The 20,472-nt window shown below is 36.6% G+C and overlaps 4 protein-coding genes across 4 annotated transcripts; 2 read left to right on the forward strand and 2 right to left on the reverse strand.

The window, feature by feature from the left end:
• The first annotated feature begins 434 nt into the window (after window positions 1-434).
• Tsp_05377 (ubiquitin-conjugating enzyme E2 1) lies at window positions 435-2,535 on the forward strand. Its single transcript, XM_003371664.1, has 10 exons — window positions 435-438; window positions 536-644; window positions 751-814; window positions 1,075-1,124; window positions 1,201-1,278; window positions 1,349-1,483; window positions 1,539-1,715; window positions 1,756-1,962; window positions 2,028-2,276; window positions 2,334-2,535. Exons 1-10 carry the CDS (start codon window positions 435-437, stop codon window positions 2,533-2,535), a joined length of 1,275 nt encoding a protein of 424 aa, XP_003371712.1.
• Window positions 2,536-2,598: 63 nt separating this feature from the next.
• Window positions 2,599-5,527, forward strand: Tsp_05376 (ubiquitin-conjugating enzyme E2 1). The gene is made up of 12 exons (XM_003371665.1): window positions 2,599-2,750; window positions 2,814-3,029; window positions 3,176-3,277; window positions 3,338-3,409; window positions 3,487-3,660; window positions 3,736-3,861; window positions 3,932-4,126; window positions 4,206-4,364; window positions 4,459-4,686; window positions 4,753-5,106; window positions 5,200-5,314; window positions 5,378-5,527. Exons 1-12 carry the CDS (start codon window positions 2,599-2,601, stop codon window positions 5,525-5,527), a joined length of 2,043 nt encoding a protein of 680 aa, XP_003371713.1.
• Window positions 5,528-6,519: 992 nt separating this feature from the next.
• On the reverse strand, window positions 6,520-14,866 carry Tsp_05375 (DNA-directed RNA polymerase II subunit RPB1). Its single transcript, XM_003371666.1, has 18 exons — window positions 14,786-14,866; window positions 13,310-13,413; window positions 12,596-13,223; window positions 12,156-12,490; window positions 11,845-12,102; window positions 11,532-11,742; window positions 10,572-11,472; window positions 10,261-10,471; window positions 9,938-10,188; window positions 9,513-9,865; window positions 9,179-9,375; window positions 8,649-9,084; window positions 8,400-8,528; window positions 7,566-8,170; window positions 7,403-7,488; window positions 7,312-7,369; window positions 6,697-7,202; window positions 6,520-6,620 (listed from the first exon to the last, which is right to left on the reverse strand). Exons 1-18 carry the CDS (start codon window positions 14,864-14,866, stop codon window positions 6,520-6,522), a joined length of 5,451 nt encoding a protein of 1,816 aa, XP_003371714.1.
• A 798-nt stretch (window positions 14,867-15,664) lies between these two features.
• Window positions 15,665-18,828, reverse strand: Tsp_05374 (putative luciferin 4-monooxygenase). Its single transcript, XM_003371667.1, has 9 exons — window positions 18,787-18,828; window positions 18,247-18,386; window positions 17,742-17,926; window positions 17,340-17,443; window positions 17,047-17,288; window positions 16,427-16,521; window positions 16,134-16,379; window positions 15,850-15,944; window positions 15,665-15,796 (listed from the first exon to the last, which is right to left on the reverse strand). Exons 1-9 carry the CDS (start codon window positions 18,826-18,828, stop codon window positions 15,665-15,667), a joined length of 1,281 nt encoding a protein of 426 aa, XP_003371715.1.
• Window positions 18,829-20,472: the final 1,644 nt, after the last annotated feature.

Consider the following 20,472-nt stretch of genomic DNA (forward strand, 5'->3'; position numbering starts at 1 on the left):
AATTTCCCACAAACAAGTTCACCTTGTCAAATTGATCGAACAAAGTAATTAATATGGAAATTTTTCAAAACTCGAACAATTCAAACATACTGTAAGTGAGAAATTATTCTTTTTAATAGTCGATTTCATTTTTCTTTTCGGGCGGTATAAATGAAAAGTTGAAAATGAATTATTGGTTGAGGGGGAGGACATTTTTTCGAAAGTTGAATTTCTTGTTTACACACGTTCGTTCGATCAAACAGATGCGATCATTATTTTATTGGTCGACTTGGAAGTGGGAATCGAATGCACAAATATTGAACGACGAAATTCGAAGAAACTATTTGGACGGATGCTGTGGAATAATATTTTTCCATGGCAAAATTAATCTAATTTCAACATATATACAATAATATTGGTGTGTGCCATTATTGTCAATTTCTTCACATTACACCATGGGTAAATAAATAATTTCATCATTCCATATTATTATTAATATTGTAGAGTTGTTATTTATATTTTTCTTTTGTAAAATGCTAATTTGAAATAATTTCAGCTGAAAACGTTGTGCAGGTAAGTACTGGCGTATTGGAGTGCCCTCTTGAAAAGGATGGCACCCTTTCACTGGCTACACTGCGATCATTGTTACCCGGCGCACGTGGACTGTGGTACAAGCCGAGCGAATTCAAACCGATCCGTGCAATCAGGCAATTAATTAAAATTATTCACTTGGAAGAGAAAAAGATTATTGAAATCATTTGTAAATTTAAGAATCGATGGAAAATCGGCGAAACTTATACCACCCAATCAAGGATGGGGTGATCGAATATATCACGTCAGTTTTTGTGAGTTTTATTACTTATTACTTAATTATTATTCTTACAATGCAAAATTCTCTATTCAAAGTCGAAACGAACATTTGCCCCTATTTTGGATCTTGTTTATCGGCAATCAAGTGTCCAGAAATGCACCGTGAATTTCAACGATTCATAACCACTTTCAAACGATCCGCTTCAAATTGTAAGCCTTCTCGAAAAATACGATTTCACAATTTTTTTCTCTCTCTCTCATCATAATATGCAAATTTAACATAAGGTAGCGAAAAAGATTTCCACGACAGCGGCATCACTGAATCGACATCCGATGTAATTGTTCTAATTTGTTCCACAAAATTTGGCAATTTTCCATTATTTTTTTCTCTTTTCTTCCCCAGTATTGTAGTTCATCTTTCCACGATTTATCAGAGGCCGATCTTTCCAGCGATTCAATACCGTACGATTTATACGTTCGTCAGAAAAGGTCTTATTTTGTCTATTATGTTATTTTTTTTTTTGAATTTGAAATATTTTAAAAATATAAAATATTTCAGATGCTCAGATCCGGCTATAGAATGTGCGGAAAAGTCGGTTCGCCTTGTCAAACAGTCGCAACGTTTGCTCGAACTTGAAAATGAGATTGCCGAATTGAAAAAGCTCGTCAACGAATCGAACACCACCACGAGCAGGTGAAAATGATGAAGAAATTAAAATTTAAATTGATCAAATCAATTGGTTTTGTAGAACAAAACAAAGCGAACGAAAAGCATCGATCGAATGTTGCGACTCGTGCAGAAACATTTGCAAAAATTACCAAATGTTGCTCGATCAAAAAGGGCAAGATATTGAACTGTTACTCGAAGGATACGCTCGAAATAGACGCCTGATCGGTGAACTGTCGAAAGTGGGCAGTGGAAATCAGTAAACAAAATTTTAAATATTATAAATATTAAAAATGTAGAAGAAAACGAAATTTCAGAGATGAACTGAAAGATGATCAGAAGGAAAAAATACTTCAACAAATGGAAGATATATGGAAGCAGTGCACGGAAAAATTCCAATTGCCCCGAGATGACAAATCAGCAACCGATAAAGATGACCAGATCGAAATGGTCGTGATGACCGAATCGAATGCAGAACAGATTGACAAAAGTGACAAGAAAAAGAGGTTGTTGGATTTTGTAATAATGGAATATGTAAATTTTGGAAAGTTGTTCGTTTTTTTCAATGCAGATTGGAATCTGATTTTGAATCAAGCGAAAGAGCTTTGTTCGCATCCGAACCAGTGAAATGGAGTGGCAATATTGTGAACACTTGGGTGATGACGGAAAATGCGGAAAAATTGAAATCGGCAGATCAAGAGGATGTCGCTAAATTGCGTTACAAAAGATCGTTAAGTGTAGAAAGAGATCAAGATCCAAACAAAACGGACACTACCACCACTACTACTACTACTGCTACAGAAGCCATTGAACGAAAAATGTAAATTCAAATAATAATAATAGTTTTAAAAATTTTACCTGCAAATTTTCCATTCAGGGTTGCGGATCGATCGTCTGCAATGATAGTCGACACTTCTGCCGAAGATGAATGCAATAAATGGAAAGCGATGTGCGAAAATCTGCAAGACCATTTAGATAAGCAAAACAAACAAATTGCCGAATTCACACGTTTGATGGACTGGATCGAAGATGAAAGCGAAACGCTGCAAGAAGGTTTGAGAAAATTGGAAAAAAAGTAATTAATTTATATGCAAATATAGTTGTTCATTCAAATCGATGTTGCGCTATTTTGAAACTGAAGGATGGCCAGCGGTGGAGAAACGGTTGGACAATTGGAAAGTCGAAAAACAGGCGCTAATGATGAAAATATCGACGAGATGAAAAAGGATGTGAAACCAACAACAGCAGAAGCTTGCAATAAATTGCAAGACGAATTGAATGAACTGAAATCCAAGTAGGCAGTGGGATGGAAGTTCCTCCACGTGAGTGGAATGTGGACATTTTTATTTATTTGAAGGTGTAAAAATTTGTCCCAGAAGTTGCACGATGGAAATTTGAATTTCGAAGAATCGGCTCCACTTGTAGATGTTGACGAATTCAAAAAGAGATACAAAGAGAAGAAGCAGAGGTGTATTGAATTGGAAAGTGCATTGGAAGACAAAGAAGCACAATTGGATAGAATCAAGCGAGAAAATGACAAACTGCAAATGGATATACAACTCATTCAACAACAGTAAGTCATTCATCTTGAAATTGTCTACTGTTAATGTCGATTATGAAAACAAAATGATAATCCACTGATGCTGCTTTTTAAGAAAACTTTTTATAATATTTCTTTTCATTTCTGCTCAGTAGTTCATAAATGACATGTTGTTTAAGATTCAATGAAATGAATGAACCGTTGGCAAATGTGGAAGAAGAATCAAAAATGAAATTACCCGATTCAACCGAAGTTCACACAGAAGATCCATTTAATGTCAAGTAATAAAAGCATGATGTGAAATGTTTTGCATTTATTAAATTTCCAAATGAACAATTTAGACAACAGTCGTATGAAGAATGCTTTGGAGAAAATTTGGACAATCCCTACCACACGAGGGATGCAGAATACCAGTACGTTTCAATGATAGAATAATAGTGGTGATTGTTTGAAAAGCGTAAATTGTAATTCATATTTTCTGTTGTGTAAGATTGAAAAGGATCGGCGAAAGTGAAACTGCTTTGAGTCGTCGAAAATGGAGCGAAGATAAGCTGAACATGATCGCAGATTTGCAGAATCAGTTGAACGATCAACGGCAACAGTTGCTCAATTTGGAAGAAGAAAGAAGTCGAATAAATGAACAACTAAATCAAGCTAAAGCTAGGTGAGTGTTGCTGTTGTTGTTCGCTTTGAAATTTTTCCCATTGTTCGACGGTGCGGTTGGATTTTAATTTCAAAGATGTGAACAATTGGAAAATGAACGTGAAAATGTTTCCCAAATTGAACAACTGCAAAAGTGTATTCAAAATCTGGAAATTGAAAATGAAAAATTGAAATTGCAAACAATCGAACAATCCCAACAAACGTAATAGAAAAGATAAACAAAAATACAGTATGCGTATTGTTGTGAGTTGAAGGTATTAATTTTTTTACAGTAACGCCGGGGGAGAAATTCCACCGACGACGGCGAAGAAAGAAGCAGTGGACGAATTGTCGTCCGAATTGTACCAAACCTACCAACGTAAATATACGTTGGAAATGGAATTGGAAAAGGCGAAACAACAAGCGGCCAACGCGTCGGCTGAACTTGCGAGCGAACAACAAGCGAGGCGTGTCGAACAAGATGAATTGTTAGCATGGCAGAAAAAGTAGCAATGGATATTTTTATCAATACATTTTTATATTAATTATTTTTTTTCGATGGAACAGAGTCGAAGATTTGAAAGCGGCATTTGCTAGAGTGGATAAGGATCGATTGGATTTGCAGCAGATGTACGATGAAAAGAATTCCGCATTCGCAACTGTTGAAGATGAACTGGAAAGTGTTCGAAGACAATTGTCTGCGTTGAAGGGATCATCTGCAGCACTGTGAGTTAATTGTGTTGTAATTGTTGAATATTGTTTTCTTTTTTCTTTATTATTTTTTTTGTGATCTGCTCTTGACTTTTTATTGGTGGTCAAGTGGTGAAGGTGAAATTCAAGATGCAGCGGAAGAGGAACGTCGTCGTTTGAATGATGAAATTGTCACTCTTCAAGCACAGCTGTCCGAAGCGTCCGACAAGGCCAACTGGTATGCCGGTGAAGTGGGATATTTCAAGCAAAAATTGGAAGAAGCGTACAATAAGATCGGTCGCCTTGAAGACCAGTTGAAAATTTTCCAATCTGCAGCGGCGGTGGGGCAGAATTTGAGGTAAAAATGAACAGAACAAATAACGGTATATTTGTTGTTATTGGGAATTGAATTGAAAATGTTCAGCTCTGCTGATGCTGACGAAGTGGCCAATTTGAAAGAACAATTGAATCGTTTGAACGTCGAATTGGGTACGGTGCGCAAAGAATTGCAAAAGGAAACGGACCGTGCAAATTGGTATCACGGAGAAGTGGAATATTTCCGCAGTATGCAGAAGAATATTGAAGAGAAGTTGTGCAATTTGATCAAAAAGATCACCAACAATTCGGATGCGAATGTCAATGCCGAAGCGGCTTTGCAACAGTTGAACAACGTCTACGAGTGCATCCAAGTCGACATCAGTACACTGATGGACAAGGCGAAATGGTACGAAGGGGAAAAGGAATATTTCAAAAAGGAGATGGAAAAGTTCAGTGAAAAGTAAGTGAGCATAAATGGCTATTTTTTAATAAAAAGAAACAACATCAGCAACATTAAACATTGTTGGTTATTTATCATTGGTACCGTTTGCAGATGCATCGAATTGCAAGATCAAAATATTTGCAACGCTTCACAGTTCGAAGACGCGTTCATTGTCAACAAAGAACCCTACGTGGACAGGCAAAAGTGGATATTGAGCATGCTGTACGTTGATCAAGAACTTTTTTTCCATTTGTAATTGGCAAATTTGCATAAGTTTCTCATTTTTAAGAAAATTGAAAAAGGAAAATATGCGTCATGTGCAATTCGAAATCACGGCCCCCCATTCGCACCAGGTCTACCTTGTCGGAAGTTTTTACAATTGGGAATGCGCTTTGCTGATGCACCAGAGACCGAACGAAAAATGGGAATTGGGCCTTGACGTGCCGGTCGGTAGACACGAATTCCGCTTCATACAGAACGGTCAGTGGTGCACTGATGAACAGTACGCGACTTGTCCCAACGATTATGGCACTTTGAACAATTGGTTGATAGTCGAGTAGATTTTCCATTTTTCTGCATGACTTTTATGCTATACATACACAATCATCGATCAGCTTTTTTGCTTTTCTCCTCTAATGGTGTTTTTTCTTATTTTCATTTGGGAGCAATGGCTCACTGATTATTATTAATAATTTATTGCGAGTTCAAACTTTTAGTAGCTTATTATTATCAAGTGAAAAAATTACAGATAAATTTTTCCCTTAGACTTTTATCATCTCTCTCCCATTCACCTCTCTTTCTTGTCTGTTGTACAGGAACCGTAGTGATAGCATCTTTCTTTTATCTTTGAATTTTAAATAACAGAGGAAAATTTTCTGATTTTACAGGTGAAGAAAATGAGTAGCAACACAATTCGCTTCGCTTTCTTTTGATTGATTGATTCGACAATGTTTGAAAATTCAATTTGCAAACAAAATTTTTTTAAAGTATGCAATGAATAAAATTTTGATTGATTGAAATTATTATAGTTTTCATTGTCGTTACTGTTTGTCTTCTGAATAAAACAACATATAATCATCACAACAATAACCGGTTCAACAATAGAAGTCACTCATTTTATTGAATTTAATAATGTGCTGTACAATGAGAGAAAAATTATAGACGCACAGAGAAAAAAAAATAACTAACGCATTACCCATACATCAAAAATGCAGGTTGCGATTGTGAACATGCGAAGAACACGTATATATATATATGTGTGTATATATATAAATATTGCATGCAAACATGCGGATCAGCATGTTAGATAAATAATTTATCAGAACAATAATAAAAAAAATAAGAAACACTGTCAATGAGTATTTTTTTTCAATATAAATAATAATTTTAATAATTAATTAGTCCAACAACAGCAGTTGGACTGACTTACTACTACGTTTTAATCTTCCTTATTCGACGATGATGAATCTCTGTCATTCGCAGTTTTCGAAGACTCAAACATGGGACTGCTTGGCGAATAGGGGGTTCGGGTGCTGAACATCGGCGACGATGGAGAATAACCAGTGCGAGGTGATGATGGCGAATAGCCGGTGCGTGGCGATGATGGACTATAATCCAGGCCGGATCCCGCATAGCCTGGTGACGAGAGGCAATAGTTCGGACTTGACGGAGAATAGACTGGACTCGACGGCACACCACCGTACATTGGTGACGGGGCTGCGTAACGTGGCGACGACGGACTGTACGTCGGCGACGAAGGAACATAATCCGGCGATGAAGGCGTGTACCGTGGACTTGACGGAGAATAGCCAGGGCTGCTGGGCGAATACTGGGGACTTGTCATTGAAAAACCAGGACTTGACGGAGAATAGCCAGGACTGCCCGGCGAATATTTCGGACTACCCAACGACGGACTGTACTTCGGACTGGCCGGCGAATAAGCCGGACTCGATGGTGAATAATTCGCATTCGTGGGACTATAGCGCATTGGTTTTTTCGAACCGTCGGCACCAACCGGTGTTGGATCATAATCAGGACTCGATGGTGAATAACTTGGACTTGTCGGCGAATAAGCCGGTGACATTGCCAATGGATTATAATTTGGTGAACTTGGGCTGCAAACAGAAACCAATAAATAAACATTTCTGTCTAATTTGTGTGAAAGCATTCATCAATTTGAAAATTAGTCAAAAATTAATCCAACAAAAAAAACACAATTCTTACCTATACTTTGGACTTGTAAGTTGATAACTTGGATTGGTAGGACTATATTCGGGCGAACCTGGAGAATATTTTGGACTAGCAGTCGATTTACCTGCTAAGTAACTGTTCGAGGCAGAATAATTGGGACTCGATGGTGAATATTTCGGTGAGGATGGGCTGTAAGACGACGAGCCAGAACTGTAATGAAAAAGAAAATGAAAAATGATTCAAGCATATCCATTGCGATATATCAAAACAGAACAAAAAATACTCACTTGTAAGTGGGACTTGATGGATTGTACGTGCCAACCCCTGTGCCAACACTCAACGCTGGCGATGACGGAGAATACTGGGGTGAGGATGGACTGTACTGAGGTGATGAAGGTGAAAAAGCGGCCGGACTATTAACTTGAGCGGCTGGAGATGGACTTGCCGGCGAAATATACGGAGCAGGAGAAACTGGATCATTGTAGGGTATCGAAGGCGAGGCCGGCGACCAGATGCTTGCACCACCGCTAACATAAGCCGGACTGAAAGCGTTCTCCAAAGTGCCACCGGCCGGTGAAAACACTCCGCTCGGCAAAGCTGGACTCCAATCAACAGCTTTGTACACTGGCGTCGAACCAGCCATCCAATTTGTAGTCGGCGACAACATACTATGATGAGTCATCGCGTTCATCGACAGAAAACTGTTTTTCGCCCCGGCGCCTTGCACCAAACTCATCGGCACTTCCATCGCTTGCTTGCAAGCTTGCACGTCCAACAACAAATCAAACGACCCGGTGCCCAGACGGGCCAACTGGCCAAGCATGATACTTTCCGACACTCCAAGCAGCAGATCCTCTTCAGCGTGCGCAGCCGCTTCCATCAATATATCAACCTAGTATCAGAAACGAACAAACAACAGAGTTGCAATTAGCTGAATTAGCCGAAAATTCAACAATTAATTATACCGTTTCTTCAAAACTGCAACGCATCAATGGACCTATTTCTTGACGATTGATGCCGTGTCTTGTAATAGCCATCAAATGACCTAAAAAAAGATATTTTTCATTTAAAAAAATTTCATAATTTAAATTTTAGCACAAATAATTTGCCAAATTTTTCACGTGACCTTTCGCTGTCATGATGTCGCAAAGCAATGCCAAATGTCTGTAATTGACATAACTTCCGTCAAATGAAATCACATGCTTGATCTCTTTTTCTACCGCTTTACGCACCGCTTCAATACCAAGTACCTGATAATATTATTTACATAATTATTTATACAAGCGTGTGAGTGGATGTAGATTGGAAAGTATGTGCAGCATTGTAGTGAAACGTAGAATAAAAGAAATAAAAAAAATAAATATACATACTTCAAAGATTTCACAAATATGATTGCTGTATGTACGGGTAGCGTCGACGGCCGGATCGCTGAGCACTTTCAGCAAACTAGTGCCGTCAGTTTCCAATATCCACTCAGACACAGCCTGATATTCGCCGTCTGCGTTGATCACAAAGCGCTTTTTGTCATCCGAGCTGGGTAACAGCATGTAAACTTTCGATATTGACTCAATGCCTTGCAAAGTCATGTCGGTGAGCAGGTTCGATTCGATAATACGCAAGAAAACGTCGTCCTCCATACGATCAACCGCTTCTTCTTCTAGTTTGCTACCTCTTCCACGAGCAATTCGAATTCTGAACACCAATCGTTCTGCATTGTCATCCGTGTAAATTACACGCAAATCATCGCCAAAGTTTTGATTAATTTTCTCCGCAACAGACTGCATTGTCATCTTCTTATCCGTCATTCTGAAAATAGCAAAAAAAACCAATAAACATACATACACACAGCTTTGATATTATGTAGACGGATTAAAAAATTGAAGAATTGTAATAAGCAAACCTCTTTTGATCAACTTCAATACGAAGCACCCAAGGAGAGATTTCCTCCAAATCGAGCGGCGGTAATATCTCATAAAAGATGCTAACCCATTCTTGGTCGTCCTGAATGACCGTATTCAAAGGATCAGGATCATAATACAATGCAGTATTCAAAGCGACCTTCTTCAACGTGGTCTGCTCAATACGACAAAGCACATCCTGGAAATTAGCAAAATATGAATTAACAACAACTGGACAACGTTTGCAATGGGACAAACTTTGCAATATTCCGCATCCCGCGCCGCTAGTCCAGTAAGAAAAATGGTCAAGCTGGGGGTTTTGGGCGATTTGCTGACGTTGATGATCTCCTTCAGTCGAGGTACACCGAGGGTGACGTTTTTCGCCGAAACACCCGCATAATGGAAAGTGTTCAGCGTCATCTGCGTCGCCGGCTCGCCCAACGACAGCGCCGACAACGCGCCCACCATCTCGCCCGGTTGCACCTGAGCAAGATTGAACCGTGTCTCCACCTCACCCAAAATCCATTCGAATGCTTCGTGGTTCAATTTGAACTCTTCTGCCAGCCGTTTCGACGACAACGTGCTCCGCAACATGCAGTTGAACAACAACGTGGCGTTGTGCTGTGCTTGCTTGGAAATCGGATCGTCGCCTTTGACAATGATCAACCGTTCACTCAAACTACGCACTCCTGGAATTAAAACGATCAGATATATTCAAATGAACCAAGTTTTGGCTGGTTGGTTGGTTCTCTTCTACTCACCTCGAATTACGGTCAATGGATGCAATTCGCACGGCTCGCGCATGTCGATTCGAAATATTCTCTGCGCATTCCAAACAATACGACGCAAATTGCACGGCAATACAACTTTATCTTCGCCAGTTGGAAAAATATCTCTCATGACGCGCCTGTCCTGGGACAGTTGCTCAAATTCAGCATCCAACTCTGCAACCACTCCACCGGATGCCAACAAATCCACAACAATCGATTCGATGAATATTTTACGCAGGAGACTTTAAAAACAAAAAAGGGGGTAAATACAAATAATAGATGAATTTTTTTGCTTAAAAATTAAATTCATTTACCGTTCGTCATTTAAATCGAACCGATATTTTTCTCGGAATTTTTCGTCACTCAATTTCAACGAAGGCAACGATTGAAATTCCACCATCGCACCGTCCAATCCATCTTCGCCGTAACGCAGTTGCACCAACTGCCCCGTCGCATTTCGCACCGTACCGTCGTAGGCAACCATTACCGATTCCATAGCTTTGATCAGTCGACGTTGAATATAGCCTGCATATGCAAACATATACATACATACATACAATACATGCATATATATTGGAAAATAGTAACCTCCCCCCCCCCCCCCAAATCATTCCAGAAATCATACCAGTTTCAGCGGTTTTAACCGCAGTATCGATTAGACCTTCTCGACCGCCCATTGTGTGGAAGAAAAATTCAGACGGTGTCAAGCCGGCCAAATAGCTGTTTTCAACGAAACCCCGACTCTCGGGTCCGTAGTCGTCTTTGATGAAATGAGGCAACGTGCGATGGCGGAAGCCGAACGGGATGCGCTTGCCTTCGACGTTCTGCTGCCCAACGCAGGCTATCACTTGCGAAATGTTGATTTTCGACCCCTTGCTGCCGGCTACCACCATAGCTTTGAAATTGTTGAATTCCGACAACGACCGCTGTGCCGAGGCACCGGTTTTGTCACGGGCGTCGTTCAATATTCGATTGACACTGTTCTCGAAAGTGTCGCGTAGGGTGTTTCCCGGCGTGGCTTCCAGTTCGTCATTATGAGCACGTTCGATCACGTCGATCACATCTTGCTTCGCCCTGTGGATGGTATCCTTGATCTCCAAATAGGTGGCCTGGTCAGCAATGGTGTCGCCAATACCGATTGAATGGCCTTCGGTCAGTAGCCAAGTGTTGACGACCACTTGGATGTCGCTGTAGAACGACGCCGCGATGTAGCAACCCAGTTCCAACGTCACGATGTGCATCAAGCTCCCAGCACTGGCGCCGAGCGTTTTCTTGCACAAAATACCGCTCAACAGTTGGCCATGTTCAATTAAGACTTTCGTGTCGCCGGGAGATATCCATTTGTACGGACCGTTGTCTTCGTCGTCCGGATGCGTGGAATGCGTTCGTATTAAATTCACATTGCCCGGTATGATCATGGAAAACAACTGCTTGCCAGTCCAAAGTGGCTTCGGTTTCACTATTGTTGGTATTGGCATTTTGCCGTTCCACTTTGGCAAAAGCATAAGCAGATCGAACATTGTCGCCTGCAAAAATAAAAGTTATTCAATCATTCTTTGTTTTGTTCAAATTGTATATAACTAACCCTATCAATAAATACATCCCGTTTGGTCAACTTTCTGCATGCGGTCAAAGTATCTTGAACAATTCCCATGACTGGACGATTCGCTTGCGGTGTTAAAATCATCCGAGGAATCATGCACAGTTCAAGAATTTCTGCTTTCGCTTCCTGAGACTGCGGCAAATGCAAGTTCATTTCATCGCCGTCAAAATCTGCGTTATACGGTGTAGTAACACTACAAAATAAAACAAATCAATCTATCATTAATCATACATTTCAATTGTATATGGGAAGGGGGGGGGGTTAATTTTTCAGAAACAACAACAACAATACCAACCTCAAATTCAAACGAAATGTCGACCAAGGAAGTACACGAACCCGATGACCCATCATGGACATCTTGTGCAAAGTTGGCTGACGATTGAAAATTACAATATCATTGTCACGCATGTGGCGCTCGACTGTGTAACCAATTTGCAAGTGCAAATCCGACAGTCGGGGATGGTAACGAAGATCAACACGAGCACCGTTGTCACGAATGATGTACTTGGCGCCCGGATAATGACTATCACCACGATTGACCAAATCTTGCAATCTGCAACAAAACAATTGGGTAAAAGGCAATTTGGAAAAAATAAATTTCAATACATGTCCAAGTTGAACGGAGTGACCAATTCTGGAACGGTCAAATTCTGAGCAATGGTTTTCGGCACGCCGAGTTCGTCGAGGGCCAGGTTCGGATCTGGTGTGATCACGGTTCGACCGGAAAAGTCGACACGCTTTCCCATCAAATTGCCCCTTATACGACCTTCTTTGCCTTTCAGGCGTTGTTTCAACGATTTCAATGGTCGGCCAGATTTGTGCGTCGCTTTCGGCAAGCCTGGGATCTCGTTGTCAAACAATGTCGCCACGTGATACTGCAACAGACGAAGATCTTCGGCAACTATATGAGTCGCCGAGCCGGTCTGCTCATTTTGTCTCAACTGTATATTCGCTTTGATTATATCGGCAAGTTTGTAAGTCAAATCATCCTTAAACGAGCGATCGGATGTATAAATACAATTGTCAATTATTCAACCGAAATGTACTTGATTTCGAGCGTTGCCGAACGTGACGACGGCCGGTCGAACCGACAACGGTGGCACAGGCAACACTTGGATAATCATCCAATCCGGTCGAGAATATTTCGGATGAAATCCCAACGTGATCGCATCCTCATCACTGATACCTTTCAAAATTTCCAAAACTCGCTCGGCACTCAAAGTCATCTTCTTCTCTTGCATCTCTTCGTTCGTCTTCTTCCACTCGGCAATCACTTCCAAGCCGACACGCTTGTACGACGGTTGATAACGGCCGCATCCGGTCGGTGCTTTCGCCTGCTGACTATCTTCTCCATTCTCTTCGACTAATTCTCCCCTATCCACGGCCAACTGTTCGGGCGACTTTTCAATTCCCTCGCAGATGCGCTTCACTTTGCACAAATCGTAAATGGTGGTCAACCGTTTTCTGCAACTGTATTTCGTTTTCGCCAAAGCCGCCTCGACTTTGGTCGAATTTTTATTCACCAACAGCCGCGAACAATAAAAGCACACACAGCGGAGCACTTTCAACACTTTGGGCAAAAAACCCACGTGATATACCGGCTTCGACAGTTCCAAATGACCAAAGTGACCAGGACAGTCCGCAATTGTGCCTGCGCAAGTTTGACATCGACTCCTGTTCAAAGCAGAGATAAATTAATTGAAAAAACAAAAACAAAATAATCAACTCAACAATGCTTATAAGATGAAGAAATAATTCACCTGCGATCGATGACACCCTGTCGAGGGTCCATTAAACCGCCCAGTTTCGGTTTGCCATTTTCGTTGATCTCTGGATATAAAATTTCGCAAACCGACATGGCACGCTAAATGTTATAAAAATATATAACATTGTACAATTCTTTATTCAAAAAAATAACAACAAATTTCTATCACTTTCAAGCACTTGAAACGAACGTATTCATTTAAACAAAAATTATAAAAACAAATCTTTTCGCAGTTATAACAAAACTGATTAGCAACAATGTATTAAGCTGAAAACTGTTCACGAAAACATATTTTATCAAATCTTTACAACTGCCCAATCATAATACATTTCTGAAAATTGATTTTGACTTTCTTTTCCAACACAGCGTGCACCGATAAGAGTAAGAAAAAAAACTAAATCACAACCGACTGAAAAACAACCTTATTAATATAAGAAAAACTAAACATTTATTGGTTTGAGACTCATAAATACACTAAATCTGCACTGACAGAAAATACCTTACAAAAAAGTAAAAGCTCGCAAATGAGAACACACACGACCATAGCAAAATGAACAACAGATACTTCATTTCACATTACCAAACAATCACATTTACTTTCAATTAGAATCCACCAAAATTCCTAATGATAATAAAATTATTAACTTCCACATTATTCATCCACTTAATCCAAAAATCACTAAAACTTTTTAAATTATTATTACTGCCTAATAAGTTCTGTGCTCAAAAATGACAATGCAATACCGAATAAGCTTACATTGATAAAACTTTTATCATCTCATCAAAAATTAAGAAAAGTATAAATAAATATCAAAAAAATATTTTAAAAAGCAATTATCAAATATTTAGAAACCTTCAGTTATACTTTCTTATTTATCATTACGGACAGTTGACTGCTTCTCAAGTTAACAGTAATTGCAAATAATGCAGCAGAAAAATATACTATATATAATTGTAAGATAATTTTTACCATACTTGAACATTAAAAAATAAAGAAAACTTAGTTTCAAAATTAACCATTCATGAATATGGTTTTCTCATACTAGCAACTGATCTATAAAATAACTGAATTCAATTTGAATGTTTCAAAAAGATTCTATATTAAAAATAAACGCGCGAATTAAATGTTATTTTAATGAGCGTCTCGAAAACTCATCATCAACATAAATAACAACTTGTATATACTTTGACGAGCTTAATATAAGTTTAACATGCCAACTCAGAACTATTCAACATAAAAAGAAACATAGAATACCAATTCAGAACTATTCAACATAAAAAGATACATTCAAATACTGGTTTAGAAATAAAAAAAGTATATGCCCGCATCACTGTAGATAAGACAAAAATGACTGCTTTCAAATTTTGAAAATTAATCTGCTCTTTTACTACGTGCGAATATACATAAAACAAGAAACAACTGCAAAGTTTATGAATATAGGCCAAAGAAAAAAACTGTAAGAACACTTACACATTCTTCTGGGCTTAAGATGCCAAACTGAATGGATTTCACATCAGATGTTAATAAAATAGCTTTTCCTTTCTCATTCATTGTCCGACGAACCCTTAACAAATGACGACAACAATACCAAATTCATTGAAGATCAGGTATTTTTCATTTACAGTATCCATCTGACCTACTTACACAAAGAGTGATATTGAAGTTTCCAAAAAATGTATACTTGAATGACTTCTCCTTGTTATATTTGTTTTTTTATAATTTTTTTGTTTCTATTCGTAACGCAAAATATAATTTAAACAGTTTAAAAAGTAATTTTAACTCTGCTTTTATGCCTACAGTATCCATCGCATTGTGGAAAAAAATGATGACCCAAATTGAAAATCAAATAACCATGAAATTTTATGTTTACGTTCAATTATTTAAATATAATACTTTTTGTTTTAATTATTTTTCTATTGTTTTAAATGTAAAATTTGGTAATGATTTAAACTGCATGCTCAAGTTACGAAGAATATAAGAATCGCTAATTGCATCTAACTAGATGCTATTTTACATATTTTGGCAAACAACGTTATGTTTATCTTTTTTAGGATTTTTCCTGATTGTCCTTATAGATGAGCACAGAACCTAGTAGCTGCATGAATGTAATGAACTAATTTTAAACATACATGTAAACAAATCGATTGTGAAAATATTGGTAAACATAATATTTACAGTATTCATTTAAAAGTAAAACTGAAAACGTTCATTATCCTTAAAAGCAAAAGATTTATTTTCGATCGTGACAGATATGAATGGTTGCTTTTTTTCAAAACAAATGCTTTTACCAAAAAAATTTCAGAATTGCGTCGTTGCAATACTGATTAGATTTCTGAAAAAAATTTCGGATCAGATCAAATTTTCTTCTGAAGTACTGCTATCCGTTTCACTTGTAGGATAGTCTAAAGTAATCTCTACGTCCGTACTTATGTTCTCATTTGAGAATGCTTCTTTTTGATACATAATTTTATCAGTTCCAGTCTAAATAAAAGCAAATATCATTAAATATTATTTTTAACGGTTTTTTTAATTACATGAATAATTTTTTGTAGATATTCCTTGTCAGTACGGCTTTTCATTTTTCCCAGCACGTAGAAACATTCCTCTTTGTCATAGAATCCAAAATCACCTACAAATGAGCTTTCTATTTTTAATTTGAAATAATGTTAATAATTCCTCATGAGCTGATAACACTAGGTTGACAATTTACACACAAATTAATTTTCATAATTTAATTAACACGACAAACATTATATATAATTAAGATTATTATTATTAACAATTTTGTACCAAAAGATTTTGATATGGTCACTCTTACCTGTATGCAGCCAGCCGTGTGCATCTACGTAAGTCATCTCCGTAGGATTGCTTGTCGTAGACAAAATAATTGTTGGTCCACGGACAGCGATTTCACCAATGCGATTACTGCATTGTGCATATCCTGTAATAGGATTCACAATTTTGCACTCTGTATTTGGCATTAAAGACCCGATAAGACACGTATTATTATTTTTGGACAATGCTGCAATATGGGTAATTGAAGTTGTTTCACAAAGACCATAACCTGAATTCAGAGATGAAAATAAATGAAAATAAAATTCACAAATTTACCATTGTGTAAATGTAAGTTTGGAAAGCGGTTTTGAAGCATCGACACATGTGAACAGTTGATTGCAGCCGCTACAGTAAAAATTTGTTGTAAACTACTGAGATTGTGATTGGTAATACACGTTGTAGCAAGAAATTTTACAACTGGTGGAACAGCAAAACAAAAAGTCACCTAAATTAATATGCAATATTTTTATATAATAAAATAATAATAACATTATTATTATGACCAAGTTATGCAAAATATAATGCTTGCATTCTGTGTTTGTAATCAATGCAGTTTACGTGAAATTCCAAAACTTCTAAGCGTAGAATATTGTTAGCAAAGTTTTAAATGTGAATCATTTTAAAATAAAATGAAATATCACCTTTTCATTTTCAAGGCACTCAAGCAAAACTTTAGGAGTAAGCTGATACAGCATCAGCATGCAACAACCTGACGTCAATACGTTGTAAAGACACAAAGTAATACCAAATGGATGATGCAAGGGAAGAAGATCAAGAACACGACAACTTTCTTTTAACTTAATTGTTTTTCTTAAAATAAAAAATAACTATTTAAAATGTCTATAATACATTAACAAAATATTTTTAATTGAATTTCATTCAATTGTACAGTTTACTTGATTACAGCTAAGCTGGATGCCAGGTTGAAGAAACTGATGGAAACTTTTTTTTGTTTTCCGCTTCTCCCCAGTGTCCACAACGTCAATGCAATTCTATCAGGATCATTCAAAGCTGAAAACTGTTCTGACAATTTTGTATTTTGAAACGCTGATCGTTTTCTTTTCTTGGAAATTTTCTTTGTTTCCTCATCTGTATCCGATATTCGTAAAATTTCATCACTGCGTATCAGGTAGGCATCCTGAAAACTTTGCAACATTAGTAATTTTTAACCTGCATAACTTTTATTTACTTTCAAACAAAGTTGTTTTTTCAATCGTTTTCCAACAGAAGTGTTTTCATCTGTACAGAACAATGCAACAACATTCAAATGCTGAATATCTTCAATTAATGCGTCTAGAAATACGAATTTGTGTGTACAACTTTGCTTTCATTTAATAAACATACGATTTTATTCTTTTATAAAAATATTTCAATAAATAATTTTATACAAACATAACAAGCAGAACGGTAACTGATTGCGTTTGATCACATCGATAATAAGGAAAACAATGTAAATCAACAATATCATTGTATTTCTTAGAAGTGAACAATATACACGATAAAACCATCATTCTAACATACTAGCAAACAAAAAACTAGCTTTAAAATAATGTTATATATATAAGCTTTTGGGGAAAAGGAGAAAATTTACCTGCGAGCGATGGTTTAACAACTGCTACAGCGATGTTACAAAGATGACATGCCAGAATCACGGCAACAATTTCACAGCAGTTGCTGCTTAAGAGAAGAATGTGCACGTCCGTATTTTCATTGTAAAAGTTTTTAACCACATCAGCTATGTGCATAATCATTTTTAGCAAAGTACCGTACGTAGTTCTGCTAGTGCCAAAAATTACCTACATTTATAATTATCAAAATAAAATGATTTCAAATTGTCAAAATTAATTATTACAAGAGCTTCTTTATGTTGTGGCTGTTTCATAATTTGATTATACGCATAGTTCCCAATATTTTCAATGGGCAACTCAAATTTTGGTCCACTCATGACATTTATAGAATTTAAAAAAGATTGCGCATTATTTGATAACTCACTCAGCGGCGTTGGTTTTGTTATCACGAGCTTTGGTATGGAATTATTGTTCAAATCTTTTGCAGCTAAATCCTCAGCACCAACAGTGGAAGAAGACTCGACACACTCTAGGATTGGAAGATCTTTTCTTCTTGATTTTTCTTGTTTCCAAGAATGAAACAACGAATTCCTGCTTATACAGTTGCCCATTTCATCAAGAAATGTAAAAATTGAATAGAAATATTTACATTCAGAACAATATGCAGGCTAAAACTGAAATTCGTCTAGTTAATTTTATTCAATTTCAAAACTTTAGGGTAGAGGAAGCGAAAAACATGGCCTAATTTATTTAAACATGCAAATTAAAGCATTTGATATTCAGAATATTTATGATTATCATTTTTAGCAGTTTATGAGATTTGTAATACACACATTATTGCAATTTAAATTTAACTTTTATTTTAAAGACTGTATACATATATATGCATATTACGCTTAAAATCTTAAAATCTGAAAGTATTGCAGTGTAAAAATTGGCAATGATAAATCGCAATCGATTAATCATTCATACTTACGTTCATGAATTCATTAGTTAAATAATCCTGCTTATGAATTTAATTTGCACTTTAGATGATTTCAAAACATAATCATGCGAAGATAACCTCACAGTTTTAAAATGTAATATGCGTTTACATATTAATGCTTGCATTTTTTAAACTCATACTGTATATCAAAAATTTGTTGTTTTTATTTATGTTTAAAATTGCATTCATTTATATTTATTCTCTGAAATTGTGAAGTATTGTATTATAATGCTAATATAGTGTTTTTTTACCTTTTTTTACAAAATAAATTACTGTAGCAACAGAAGTAACAGAGACAAATATGATTGATTTCAATTTTTTATGTCCAGTAATTTTTATTTATAGAAACATAAATAATTTTTAAATAAATAAAATTATTTTGATTTGATTTTGTTTCGTTTTTGCCTTCCAACATGAAAGTAGCTGTAACATTATTTATTCATTATTAATGTCACATTTTGTTATAGGTAACATTTTTTGCATGGAAAAACCACATCATTTAAAGCTGGATGAACTTTTCGAAAGTATTTTAAGAATAGGCATAGATGATGGTCGAATATTTGTTGGAAAGTTTCTAGCGGTGGATAAAGATGTAAATGTTATTTTGTGTGAATGCTGTGAATTTGTTCCGATATCAGAGGAAGATCGAGACAAAGATAAACCGGATACTCATATTCTCTCAAGGCAACTGAATTCAGCCCTAATTCCCGGTAAACAAATTGTGAGCATTCACGAAGGAAGATCGTCGACTTGATATATTTTCAATATCTAGAATTTTGATGATCGTTATCTAAACATTCGATATTTTTTTGCAGTTATTCAAAATGAGAATTTGAAACAATAAAGAAATCGAAACAACTTTCACATTTACAGTATACATGAAAACTTTAATGCATAGTGAAATAAACCGTAGGTTGTTGAACGCTTCCGGTGAACAGATTCTTTAATCATTGCACATCATAAAATGAAGCATTCGATTAACTTTATTTAAAATTGCACATCAGATGTTTTATGGTAAACTTAAAAATTAGCGTTCCTTTATGGAAAAATTATTATAGCTATGAACGGCAGTTGATGAGCACAATCAGTGGGTTTAACAAGACGTATTATTCAATACTTTAACGGCTTTTAGAGAATTGTACTTGAATATTACAGTATGAAAATCTTTTAAATGTAAAATTTGTCAAACTATTCTCAATTTAGAAAGGAACTTCAAGAAAAACTAAGTATTACGTATTTTATTTTGTCACAAAACTAATACAAAGCCTAAACAATACACATGTTTCAACAAGTGCAACTTTCTTTAACATAATTTCAATACAGTTCACATTACTATTAACGTAAATTAAATGTTAGAAATCTACGTATAAGAACGAATCCATTTTACATAAAGTATGGTAAAGCACCCTGAAAAGTGAGGGGGGGGGAACAAAGCAATAATAACACTGGAGCCAATTGATGAAGAGCAGTATTGGAAGCTAAAAAAGCTTATCAGTTTTACAAAATTTTGATTTTCTTTCATAAAATTGTATAAACATTTAAATTCTCCACCTTCTGTTCATGATTTGTCAAAAATGCATGTATCAACTTTCATCTATTTCAAAATTACTAAATTAATTAAGCATCAAAGCTATCTGCTAGCGCACAAGTGAGTACACAATGCTTCATTACGAAATTAATTACAATTTTAAATTCACGATAATGTTTCGTCACCAGACGCGAGGGCGCAGTGAAGAAAAATCACTACCACTTATCCAATGGCTGCAGTA

This window comes from Trichinella spiralis, assembly GCF_000181795.1.
Source record: "Trichinella spiralis strain ISS 195 chromosome Unknown Scfld9, whole genome shotgun sequence".
NCBI lineage: Eukaryota > Metazoa > Nematoda > Enoplea > Trichinellida > Trichinellidae > Trichinella > Trichinella spiralis.